The 13,493-nt window shown below is 46.8% G+C and overlaps 1 protein-coding gene across 1 annotated transcript in view; it reads left to right on the top strand.

Moving 5' to 3' along the window:
* The window catches only part of ALG5 (ALG5 dolichyl-phosphate beta-glucosyltransferase), a 137,894-nt gene that overhangs the window by 81,867 nt on the left and 42,534 nt on the right, over nucleotides 1-13,493 (top strand). Inside the window, exons 7-8 of the mRNA XM_063951850.1 lie at nucleotides 6,300-6,359; nucleotides 7,953-8,104. Of these exons, the coding sequence (XP_063807920.1) occupies nucleotides 6,300-6,359; nucleotides 7,953-8,104 (212 nt within the window). The remainder of the gene's footprint in view (nucleotides 1-6,299; nucleotides 6,360-7,952; nucleotides 8,105-13,493) is intronic.

The following is a 13,493-nucleotide window of genomic DNA, read 5'->3' as shown; positions in this document are numbered from 1 at the left end:
TGGATTTGTAGTACAATTCAGCTTGCACATTCTGTGGCAGGCTTGCCACAGCAAAAAATATGTAAATGCCCATTCCACAATGAAGGTGGGCTCATCTTGGGCGGCTGCCCGAGGGGTCTCGGCATTACAACTCTGCCGAGCAGCTACGTGGTCGGGGGAGAACACGTTTGTAAAATTTTACAAATTTGATACCCTGCCAAAAGAGGACCTGGAGTTCTCTCATTCGGTGCTGCAGAGTCATCCGCACTCTCCCGCCCGTTTGGGAGCTTTGGTATAATCCCCATGGTCCTTTCAGGAACCCCAGCATCCACTAGGACGATAGAGAAAATAAGAATTTACTTACCGATAATTCTATTTCTCGGAGTCCGTAGTGGATGCTGGGCGCCCATCCCAAGTGCGGATTATTCTGCAATACTTGTACATAGTTATTGTTACAAAAATCGGGTTATTGTTGTAGGAAGCCGTCTTTCAGAGGCTCCTTTTGTTATCATACTGTTAACTGGGTTTAGATCACAAGTTGTACGGTGTGATTGGTGTGGCTGGTATGAGTCTTACCCGGGATTCAAAATCCTCCCTTATTGTGTACGCTCGTCCGGGCACAGTACCTAACTGGAGTCTGGAGGAGGGTCATAGGGGGAGGAGCCAGTGCACACCACCTGATCTGGAAAAGCTTTACTTTTTGTGCCCTGTCTCCTGCGGAGCCGCTATTCCCCATGGTCCTTTCAGGAACCCCAGCATCCACTACGGACTCCGAGAAATAGAATTATCGGTAAGTAAATTCTTATTTTCCAAGGAGATGGCAGAATCCCGCAAGCAGCAATCGGAATGGGCTGCGGGATTCTCAAAGACGATGGAGGAATTTCTCATCAAGTTAACGCCACCCGCACACGCAGAGACGAGTGTGCGCAGGGCCGTTAAAAGAGCTCTTCCTATTATACCAGAAACTGAGGAGGAAGAGGGTTTTCTTCTGGAAACGGAAGAAGGTGAGTTAATTGAACCTAACCTAGACGCCGATTTTCCTGAAGAAGATTCGGCGATCTCGGGTCTGGATTCCTTAATTGAAGCGGTAAAGGACATCCTAAGCTTTAAGGAAGAGGAAGTCCGGGAACCGGAAGATTTCGATTTGTTCGAATCCCAGAAGCCGCGTGCAGCAGCGTTCCCCATTCCTAAATCCCTCCAAACTCAGATGGAGGAGGCTTGGAAACAACCTGACAAACGTTTTCAATTTCCAAAACGTTTTCAGGTAACTTATCCCCTACCTAAGGGTGTAATGGACAAGTGGGAGTCTTCGCCAGTAGTGGATGCTTCACTAGGAAGATTGTCAAAGAAGACAATCTTGCCAATTCCTAACGTAACTACTTTAAAGGATGCGTCCGACCGTAAGGTTGAAACTGCGTTAAAATCAATGTTTGTAGCAGCAGGTGCAGCGCAGAGACCTGCGATCGTCTGTGCTTGGGTCAACAAGGCCATGGGTGCATGGTCCGGCCGTATTGTACAAGCTATTGAGGAGGAAAATAGCTTAGAAGAGATTACACAGTTGGCGGAACACATTCGAGAATCTGCTTCATACTTGTGTCAGGCTTCTAAGGATATTAGCAGAATAGCATCGCGCATATCAGCATCGGCCATATCGGCTAGAAGGATTTTATGGCTCAGAGAATGGCAGGGTGACTCTGACACCAAAAGGCAGTAGAATCCATCCCCTTTGGGGGTGAGATGCTATTCGGACCAGAGTTGGACAAGTGGATTTCGCAGGCTACAGCGGGGAAGTCCACCTTTCTGCCGACTCCTTATACGAGAACCGCTCCACAGACTAGGAGGGGTTATTCGGGACCAGCATTTACTTCGTTTAGATCTCAGTCCTTTCGAGCCAGAGGAAGGGGTTTCGGTACACAAGCACGTGGGGGCAGAGGTAGAGGCCGCTCACAAGCCGCAACCAGAAAGCAGGATAAACCTGCTGACAAGACCGTGGCATGACGGCCTCCCAGCTCACCTGGGGTCCCCCTTGGTGGGCGGCCGACTGGAAGGTTTTCAGGACATCTGGGCCAAAACCTCACCAGAACTTTGGGTGAACAACTTGATCTCTCAGGGATACAAGCTGGAATTTCAACAGAGGCCTCAGTCAGTTTTTTACAACAGGATTGCCTCTGTGTCCTCAGAAAGCAAGGGCACTACGGGCGGCAATTCTCAGATTGCTACATGCAGAGGTCATTATTCCAGTTCCCGCTTCTCAGAGAGGAACAGGGTTCTATTCCAATCTTTTTGTCGTGCCAAAACCAGACGGGACGGTCAGACCAATACTCAATTTAAAAGTTTTCAACCAGTTTTTAAGAGTATACAAATTCAAGATGGAATCAATCCAATCAGTCATTGCAGGCTTGGAACAGGGAGAGTTCATGGTATCCATGGACATAAAGGATGCATATCTGCATATTCCAATCTGGACTCCTCACCAGGCTTACTTAAGGTTCGCACTGGTAGCGGATCACTACCAATTCCGGGCATTGCCGTTCGGTCTAGCATCAGCCCCAAGAATTTTCACAAAGATCATGGCGATCATGGTTGCAGGACTGAGACTGTTGGGGGTCATGATTATACCTTATCTGGACGATTTTTTGATCAAGGCTCCATCTCAGAATCGACTGCTCAAGGATGCTCAGACATCCCATCACTTCCTAATTCAACATGGATGGATTGTCAATTTTCAGAAGTCCAACCTCATACCGACTCAACGGATTCAATTCCTCGGTCTCATCTTGGACACGGTTCTATTACGGGTGTTCCTACCAGAGAACAAGGTCCAGGACCTACAGAGATTAGTGGCTCAGGTACTGAGGACGCAAACAGTCTCTCTGCACCTCTGCGTACAACTTCTCGGGAAGATGGTGGCGTCGTTCGAAGCTCTCCAGTACGGCAGACTTCATTCACGACCATTCCAGATGAACCTCATTGCTCAGGGAGCAGGCTCGCACTGGCTTCTCCATCGGAGAATCCGACTTCGCCCACAAGTACGGGTTTCCCTGATATGGTGGTCACTACACAAGAACCTTGCAGCCGGCAAGAAATGCGGCATTTGGGATTGGAGGATCCTGACGACGGATGCCAGTCTCAGAGGTTGGGGAGCCGTCCTAGAGGGCAATCAGTTTCAAGGACGGTGGACGCTGCAGGAGAGCAAACTACCCATAAATATCCTCGAACTAAGAGCAGTTTACAATGCACTTCTCTTAGCAGAAGACCTAGTCGTGAATCAACACATCAGGGTTCAGTCAGACAATGTCACGACGACGGCTTATATAAACCGTCAGGGAGGAACAAAGAGCAGGATGGCGTTAAAAGAAGCCACAAAGATCTTGTTGTGGGCGGAAAGAAGAGACATCATTCTCTCGGCAGTGTTCATTCCAGGTGTGGAGAACTGGGAGGCAGATTACCTCAGTCGACAGGACATGCATCCGGGAGAGTGGGGCCTTCACCCACGGATTTTCAACATGATTGTGAGAAGATGGGGTCTACCTCAGGTGGACCTAATGGCGTCTCGACAAAACCATCAGCTGCCCAGATATGTGTCAAGGACACGAGACCCAGAGGCAGAAGGAGTGGACGCATTGACACTTCCTTGGTGTTACAGGAGGGTTTACATCTTTCTGCCATTCCCACTCATACCCAGGGTTCTGAAAAGAGTAAAACGGGAACGAGTGTGGGCCATTCTAATCGCACCACATTGGCCCCGCATGAGTTGGTACTCCAATCTGCGGGGGTTACTTGCGGAAGTTCCTTGGAGGTTACCTCAGAGAGAGGACCTGCTGTCTCAGGGACCATTCCTACACCCCGACCTGAACAGGCTGCGTTTGACGGCGTGGCTATTGAAACCAGGATCTTAAGAAACAGAGGGATTCCACGAACGGCCATCCCTACAATGATTGCCGCTAGGAAGCCGGTCACAGCCAGGCACTACTATAGGATTTGGAGACGGTACATGGCTTGGTGTCAGGAGCGGGGATGGAATTCAACGAAGTTCCATTTAGCTCGGCTTTTACTTTTTCCTTCAGGCCGGTCTAGAGGGAGGACTCAGACTGGGCTCTCTGAAGGTTCAGATTTCGGCTCTTTCCATTCTTTTTCAACAGCGGCTCGCATCTTTGCCAGAGATTCAAACCTTTTTACAGGGGGTTCTGAGGATTCAACCCCCTTTTCGTCCTCCCACGGCACCATGGGACTTAAATTTGGTGTTAGAATATTTGAAGTCACCAATTTTTGAACCGCTGACAAGAACAGACCTGAAATATCTCTCTTGGAAGGTCACGTTATTGCTTGCCTTGGCTTCGGCTAGGCGGGTTTCTGAGTTGGGAGCCTTATCCTGTAAGAGTCCTTTCTTGGCTTTTCATGAGGATAGGGCGGAACTCCGTACAAGAGCAGACTTCCTTCCGAAGGTGGTTTCGGGGTTTCACGTCAACCAGCCAATCGTGGTCCCATCTTTCCAGGGTCTCACAGCTGAGGACGTGTCATTGGATGTTGTCCGAGCTTTACGAATATACATACAGGTTACGTCGTCTTTCAGAAGGTCGGATCATTTGTTTGTTCTTTATGATGGGCCAAAGAAAGGTTGGCCGGCATCTAAGCAGACTCTGTCTAGATGAATTAGACTTGCCATTCGGCAAGCGTATATTTCCTGTGGCAAACAGGTTCCAGTACAGACGGGTGCTCATACTACCCGATCAGTGGGTGCCTCGTGGGCGGCTGCCAGAGGTGCTTCCACTACTCAACTTTGCAGAGCGGCGACGTGGTCTTCAGCCCACACGTTTGCAAGATTTTACAAGTTTGATACTTTTGCGTCCGGAGAATCTAAGTTCGGACGTTTAGTCTTGCAGGCCACCGACAGCACTCCCTCCCTGGGGGAAAACTTTGGGACGTCCCCTACTGTATAGGACTCCAGTGTCCCCTAGTGGATGAAAGAGAAAAGAGGATTTTGGTACTTACCGATAAATCCATTTCTCTGAATCCTCTAGGGGACACTGGACGCCCGCCTCGGTGCTGTCAGCCTGCTGTGTTCAAAGTTCTTGTTTTAAACAGTTCGTGCAAACAGAGTTTGTTGTTCGGTTAAGAGTTCTTGGCCGCTGTTTGATATGTTGTACGGTTCGGTTCCTCGCCATGGGCTATAGTGTCATGTCCTATTCTCTCAGTCACATTTTTCAAACTGAGGGAGGAGGGATGTGAAGGGGGAGGAGCCGGCTGTGGAGACCATGCTAATTTTAGATTGTGCCACACCTCCGGTTCAAGGCTTCACACCCCTACTGTATAGGACTCCAGTGTCCCCTAGAGGATTCAGAGAAATGGATTTATCGGTAAGTACCAAAATCCTCTTTTTTTTTGTGTTTTTTTGATTGCTAATAGCATATCTATTTATATTAGAAGGGATTATCTACTTGGTTTGTCTATTTAGGAGCCACAAGTATTATTTAATAGATTTTTTTTAAAGAATACTTTTATTTTTTTACTGACTAAAATAATATGGAGAGATCAGAGCATGTTTTTCAGTGGGAAGGGGTGGGAATGGGTTAAAATTCCTGAAAAAAAATTGCGTGGGGTCCCCACTCCTAAGCATAACCAGCCTCAAGCTCTTTGAGCCGGTCCTGGTTGCAAAAATACGGGGGGGAAAAAGACAGGGGATCCCCCGTATTTTAACAACTAGCACCGGGCTCTGTGTCCGGTCCTGGTGCAAAAAATACGGGGGACAAAATACGTAGGGGTCCCCCGTATTTTTAACACCAGCACCGGGCTCCACTAGCTAGAGAGATAATGCCACAGCCGGGGAACACTTTTATACCGGTCCCTGCGGCCGTGGCATTAAATCCCCAACTAGTCACCCCTGGCCGGGGTACCCTGGAGGAGTGGGGACCCCTTAAATCAAGGGGTCCCCCCCTCCAGCCACCCAAGGGCCAGGGGTGAAGCCCGAGGCTGATGTCCCCCCCCCCTCCCGTCCCCCCCATCTAGGGGCGGCGGATGGGAGGCTGATAGTCAAGTCTTAAAAAATAAAAAAAGAATATTGTTTTTTGTAGCAGAACTACAAGTCCCAGCATGCCTCCCCCGCAAACGGGTACTTGGAGAACCACAAGTACCAGCATGCGGGGGGGGGGGCGGCGGCGCACTCGAGATGCAATGGAGCGCATAGGCGCTCCATAATATTCAATGGTGGGAACTTTGCGGTCAGCGGTTGACCGCGAGTAACCTCAACTCTGTTCTATTTCTAACCATCTATCAAGTGTAACGGCATTTCTATGTAATAATGTCTCGGTTTCCCACGTTAGGAGAACATGGCAATATCTTGCGGCTCACGAGCTCATCTGAAGGAGGAGTCCATAGCAAAGGTAAATACTGTTCCCAAGTACTATAAAACAGTTTTGTAACTGAACTAATTTTTGTTTGTTTTCTTAGAATTTATAGTTTTATGTAGTATCTGCTTTTTTCTGTTGTACTGAGTTTCTGTAATAATACATGAATAGCCAAACATGACAGGGCGAATATGCTATTAGTGGTAGTTGATTTTGAATATACCTTACGTAGGGGGCGGATTTATCAAAGCTTGGAGAGCGATATAGAACTAACCAATCAGCTACTAACTGTTATATTGCAGGCTGTATTTGGAAAATTAGTTAGAAGCTGATTGGATGGTACAGTACTCCAATTTCTCTCTCCAAACTTTGTTAAATCTCCCCCTAATTTTAATTGTGAGTACTTTGTTTTGGATCTGTTTTCATTTATAATGTACTATATCACACGGTAGGTGGAATTTTTAGGTCATGTACTGCACAATGTGTTATGTTCCTCAAAGTTTGTATTTTAACTTTTTAAAATGTAGAGAATGTATATGAACCTTTAACATGCACCTACAGTACAGATGATTTGTATTTCCTTCCCAGGAATGTAATTAACAGCAAACAAAGGTTGGCAACATGAGCCCTATTAGGCAATACGTTGCTGGCAATACCTAAACTATGTAGACCTAGTTATTTGGAGGCTAAGTGACTGTAACTAGTGGAAGGCATGCAGATGTATTACTTGCATATGAAAACATAAGTAAACAGCCATCTAGACAAGGTGACCCTTTTTAGCTGCTGATCCTGGTTCCGTGTGGTTATGAAACACTGCCATATACTGACTATACTAGATTTCTTCATCCTGTACTACAGTTTTTGAAAGCTAGGTGTTGATGCATCAAAAATGAAGCCCAACTCTAATGGGCCCTACAGACATGCCGATCCGCCGCCGAGCTGCCCGACGGCAGATACGGCCGACGAGCGACCCGGCGGCGGGGGGGCAGTGACGGGGGGAGTGAAGTTTCTTTGAAACTCCATTGAAATGCACAGCCGACGGGGGACCAGCGATGAACGAGCGCGGGACCGCACATCGTTCATCGCTGGAGCCTCCACACTGAAAGATATGAACGAGTTCTCGTTCATTTATGAACGAGATCGTTCATATCTTTCAAACAAATCGGCCAGTGTGTAGGGCCTATAAGTGTTCCTGAAATCCAGTGGTAAAATGGTTCATCTTGAAAATGAATTTGTTAATTGGATCATTTGTATGTCCACTTACTGTATGCCCAAGAATGCCTTTTAGGACATTATTTATTAACAGTTTCTTATATAGCGCAGCATATTTCATTGCGCTTTACAATTAGAACAACAGTAATAGAACAAAACTGGGTAAAAACAGACAGACATAGAGGTAGAAAGGCCCTGCTCGCAAGCTTACACTCTCTATAGACATCAAATACACTCGTCTGGATTTTGATAATCTAGGAATGGAATGACGACATGTGCGGCCATCTGTAAATGACAGGCGTGGGTGGGGTAGCCACTTCAAAGTCGCTCCTTTTGATTGATCAGTTATTCCCTGTCTTGAGCTATATAAGTTTTAACATGTCCAAAGCCTGTAACTTGTCCACCTTTGTTTCTCAGCGTTCTATCTTCAGAACCTTTCTTATGTACGGCTTCCATTTCCTCGTCTGGTTTCTGTGTGTCCGGGGAGTTAAAGACACTCAATGTGGGTTCAAGTTGTTTACAAGGGAGGCTGCTGCTCGCACATTTTCAGCTCTTCATGTTGATCGTTGGTGAGTTCTGTTATATTATGATTACCTCTGTCTGTTTTTCTACACCTGCATATGGGGCATGGTTATCGAAGAAAATGCTGCACAATAGCGCAACATGAGATCACAGGATTTCTATGAATTGAACGGGGCTCATATGCTGCAATTGGACATCTCTCAGGCCAATTGTGATATTTGTTCCAGAGTATACTGTTAGTGTTCCACCTTTTATAATCTACTTTCTTGACATACGTAGTGGCAGTCCTTTACTACAGATATCGCTTATAAGGCCAAAGATATAGTATTTATTTTAAGGGATTTCCTTATCTTTTGAACAAATAATGTTTTTGTCACATACGATCCTTCAGCTGGCTGCAGTAGTTCTTTAATTAGAATGTATATTCCATATCTGTAATGACTGCCTGCTCTTGTGGTTCCTTAAAGCTGGGTACACACCAGACGACAGGAAAACGATGCAATGTCATCAACTATTTCTCTTGAACTCCCGGACAAATGATATAGGGGATCATTCCGACCCATTCGCACGCTGCAGTTCTTCGCAGCAGTGCGAACGGGTCGGTTCTGTGCGTGTGCGCCAGCCGCAATGCGCATGCGCGTCGTTGCCCAGCGACGGCCGTTGCTGGGCAACGACAAGAATAACGAAGAAAGCGATTGCTGCCGCAATCGCAAGAAGAGTGACAGGCGGGAGGCGTTCCGGGGTGTCAACGGACCGTTTTCTGGGAGTGGAGCAGCGAACACAGGCGTGTCCAGGCGTTTGGAGGGCGGATGTCTGACGTCAATTCTGGGACCTTCATAGCTGGATCCATCGCACAGGGTAAGTAACTGCAGGGCTAGTCTTGTTTCACACCAAACTTTTTTAGCATAGCAGGGCTGTACAAGCGTTTGCAGCCTTGCTATGCTAAAATACACTCCCCCATAGGTGGTGTCTAGTTGATCGCACGAGCAGCAAAAAGTTGCTGCGTGCGATCAACTCAGAATAACACCCATAGTGCGTAGACATTGTACAGTCTTGCAAAAGACCTAAAGATATATCGTCAGTGGCCACCCCCAGGAGTATGCTGTAGTTGGCAATATCCTCAGCAGCATGTAGATGAGACAAATGACGCCGTGGGAGGGCGCATAGTGTGTACACACTGGACAATTTGACCAATTTGATGTTCCGATCCATGAAATCGAGCAAATCGTTCAAAATATCGTCTAGTGTGTACCCAGCTAGGCAGGTACGGCGACGTTCAGTCACTATCGTTCTGACAGTGCATGGAAGTATCTTTCAGAATACCTAACGACCAGCTGAAATATTGCAGTTCGTTTATACGAATAAGAATTTTGTACTTGAAATCAATGTTAAACCTAGAATACAAGGGTTCCGGTATGAATGGTCGACCATGTTATGGTCGACAGTCATTAGGTCGACCACTATTGGTCGACATTGACATGGTCGACATGGACACATGGTCGACACATGAAAATGGTCGACACGTGAAAAGGTCGACATGAGTTTTTTTACTTTTTTGTATCGTTTATTGCGTAAAGTGACTGGGAATCCCAATTAGTGCACCGCGTCCCCTCGCATGGCTCGCTTCGCTCGCCATGCTTTGGGCAAATCGTAGTCCACGTGGATCGTAAAGTATGGAAAAGTTCCCCAAAAGAAAAAAAAGTTAAAAAACTCATGTCGACCTTTTCACATGTCGACCATTTTCATGTGTCGACCATGTGTCCATGTCGACCATGTCAATGTTGACCGGTCGACCTAATGACTGTCGACCATAACATGGTCGACCATGTGAATGGATACCGAATAAAAGCAGCATTATGAAATCGTTGCTTGTACTGTTCACAAATATTCTGTTAAAAGTTTCCATGCGCTGACAGAACTGGAGAGGTTTTATATTCTATCTACTATGAAGTTCAGCGCAGGCTATTGTTCTCTGCTGTCAGCCATTAGCTGCAAAATGATGACATTAAGAGGGCTATAGATCAATCCTTGGAGAGAGAGAGAAAAGTGGCAGAGTGGTTCATGGCAGCTAATCAGCTGTCATTTATCTAGCATAGGGGCATATGTGTCAAAGCTTGCAGAGAGAGATAGTGGGGAGAGAGAAAGAATCAGCCAATCAGCTCCTAAGTGTCATTTTGCAAACCCAGCCTGTAACATGGCAGGTTCTGTTTGAAAAATGATAGGAGCTGATTGGGTGGTACTTTATCTGTCTCCAAGCTTTGATTATGTTAATTAACGAGGCGAAGCAGGAAGGGACATCGATAAGATGCATTAACATCTTGTCTGCCGAAGCAGGGGAGCAAAATCTCCCCCCTCCGGCGATGTCCCCCTGAGCTCACAGCACATCAGCTCAGTGTTGACGTCCTGTGTCTCATTCCCGGCCGGCTCCTTTCTTTGCACATGCGTGGGATCTCGGTACTCGCGCAAGATCTCCAGCGCAGTCCGGAGGCGGCAACTACCACAGGCAGTGACATGTCAGTCCCTGCGGTGGTCTATGTGCATCGCCAGCTGCAGCTGTGTGAATGCAATGGGCCCTTCCATATTTCTTTATCATCCACTAGGGGTCACTGGAGTACTCTTGGGATATGGACGGGCGTAGCCGAACAAAGGCACTGAATATTCAAATTTAGGACTCTCCCCCCCCTCCATATCCCCAAGTACCTCAGTGTACTTTGCCAGTGTTTTTTCGGTGCTCACAGCATGAACATGACACATTTCAGAAGATTTTTATTTTTATTTTTACACTTCCCGTCCCAGTTTCTGGAAAAACTTGGGTCCGGGATGGTGCCGCTGCAAGGCAGCGTATGGCGTGTCGGTCCTCACAAAGAGCACCCTCACAGCCACAGGCGCTATAAGGCAGCGCATGGCGTGTCGGTCCTCACAAAGAGCACCCTCACAGCCACAGGCAGCCACTGTCTCCTGCAAGCTGAACGGAGCTTACAGGAAGAAGCTCCGTCACAGCCAGGATGAGACAAAGAGCTGGAAGAAAACACTGGAGGCTGAAACGGAGCTTACAGAGAGAAGCTCGTCACAGCCAGGATGAAAGCGGCACAAGGTAGAGGTGTCAGGGCGGTCAGCTCACGCTGCCGCCCTGCTGTGTGAAAGTGTAATACTGTACAGAGAGCTGGCCACCGCTGAGCACGCCGCTGAAGGGTCCCGCTGAAGTACGAGAGAGCGGCCGCACGTCACTCAGACGCCGGCCGCTCTCACTGTGCTGATGGCCCGGCACCACTACACGCCGCCGAGATCTCCGTGCGATGAACTAGCGCAAAGCGGCCGCACGTCACTCAGACGCCGGCCGCTCTCACTGCGCTGATGGCCCGGCACCACTACACGCCGCCGAGACCCGTGTGTTAAAGAGCGGCCGCACGTCACTCAAGGACGCCGGCCGCTCTTCCAGTGAGACACCGCACACCGCTGATGAGGACACAGGGAGACTGTGTACTGCTGTAGGAAGGCGCTTCCGGACGGCTCCCCGGCGCTAGATACAGGCTCTCCTGCTCTCCCTGCACCCGATCCCCGTACGCGGCAGGTAACATGGGGATGCAGGGGGGGGGGGAGGGGGAGTAATGCCCATAGCAGCAGCAAAGGCTGCATGGGTTCAAAATAGACAAGCAGCGCAGCGTTTTAAACAATGTAGACTGTGTATAATATCAGTGAGAACTGTGATATATGTTTCAGCACGTTTTATATATATATAATATATAATGACGCTTTTTGCTGGCAAAACTGTCTATAATATCAGTATGAACTGTGATTATAGGTTTAAGCACATTTTATATATATATAATATATATATGAGGCTTTGGCTGGCAATAGGTTATCAGTGGCATAACCTATTGCAGGTTTAACCATGTTTTCTGTTATTTTTGGTTAAGGCTGCAAGATAATAACATACACTGCAGGCAGTGTTCATATTAATGGACTAAATGCATGTATTTTACTGTATCCTACACCTGGGTTATCACTGTATAATAGGCTATTAAGCCTATAGTAACTGTATAATAGACTATTAAGCCTATATTAAAACTGCAGCAGGTAACCTGTACTGTGATTTTCTGTGAAAGCATGGCATGACGGCCATTTTAATCATTGCTGTTTTTCCAGTTATAATTCCAGAACATTCCGCCCATACACCTCTACTCCACAAGGAGGCGCAGGGGTGTTAGTGGGAATTTTTAGTTCAGGATTATTCTAGAACATTCCTGCCCTACATCTTTAAGCCACCAGAAGGCGCAGGGGTGTTAGTAGGAATTTGGTTCGGGTTTCATGCCCATGTGAACTGCTTTTCACATAAAGAACACTTTAGTTTCCTAATAAATATGCTGTTCAGCAATAACATATATATATAGATATATATGCCATATAATAACTTTATTAAGTCGTGCAAGTGTCTGTTTGTTGCCTATTATGATGTCTGTCTACATAGCGAATAAGGCTCTAGTGCAGACTAAAATTGTTAACATTGGCAATTCAAATTAAAACAGCGGTAATCGGAGTCTCGGAATGACTCCGCCAGCGCTAACAAAAGACAGTCTTTCCAAAGGGCCAATTTTCCTTTGGGTACCAGAGTGTTTATTTCACTGGTCTTATAATTTAATGCACGATTCTATGTAAAATCTCACACCGATAACTACGAGTGAGAAGGGTACATTAGTCCAGCACTCAGATAGTGCGGGGTTTTGGACAACCATACATAATCGTTTCCAAAAGGACGCGATCCGCCATTGGTATATGCGTTTCTGTCAAACATTATAAAAACCCCAGATACATGTGGGTCACTAGAATCTGTGTATGAAACCATGCCGATCACTGTTGAAATAAGCTGCAGAGTATATCTGTAAAGCTTCTGCTAACGCCGGTTATTTTCATGGTCGCTAGTTAAGCGCGACAAGGCCAGAGCTTGTTTGCTCCTACATTTGATCTACTTGTAACGGCATTTTATCCCTTTAGGATATTCAGCCATTAGCGCATACAGTATACTTGTAACGGCGTTTTATCCCTTTATAAGAAACAGTCACGCTTTGTAACGACATGACGTTACAGTCAGCAAGCCAGTGGTTTGATGACCTCTTTTACAATTGTGGAAGCGCGTCTTTTCATGTTACATTTGCGAGGTTTCAGGACTTCAACTCATATATGTCTCAGCTATTTACAGCTTAGAGTACAAAACTGCTTCTGTCGAACGGTTTGGCAGTTTGTCATTTAGTCTTTGCTGGGTTATAAACCAGGCAATAGTACGCCAACAGAGTCAGAGTTACTTATTCCCCTCTGTTTGGGCAAAACCAAACAGCTCCGTTGCAATATCAATCAGCAAGTCATTTGCTACAGTTAGAAAATGGATTTTCTGCAGTTAGTTTTTGCTTATTGGAGCCACAAAATTGTATAATTGCATTT

This window comes from Pseudophryne corroboree, chromosome 2 (assembly GCF_028390025.1).
Source record: "Pseudophryne corroboree isolate aPseCor3 chromosome 2, aPseCor3.hap2, whole genome shotgun sequence".
Taxonomy (NCBI): Eukaryota; Metazoa; Chordata; class Amphibia; order Anura; family Myobatrachidae; genus Pseudophryne; species Pseudophryne corroboree.
This window is presented reverse-complemented; position numbering and strand designations above follow the sequence as displayed.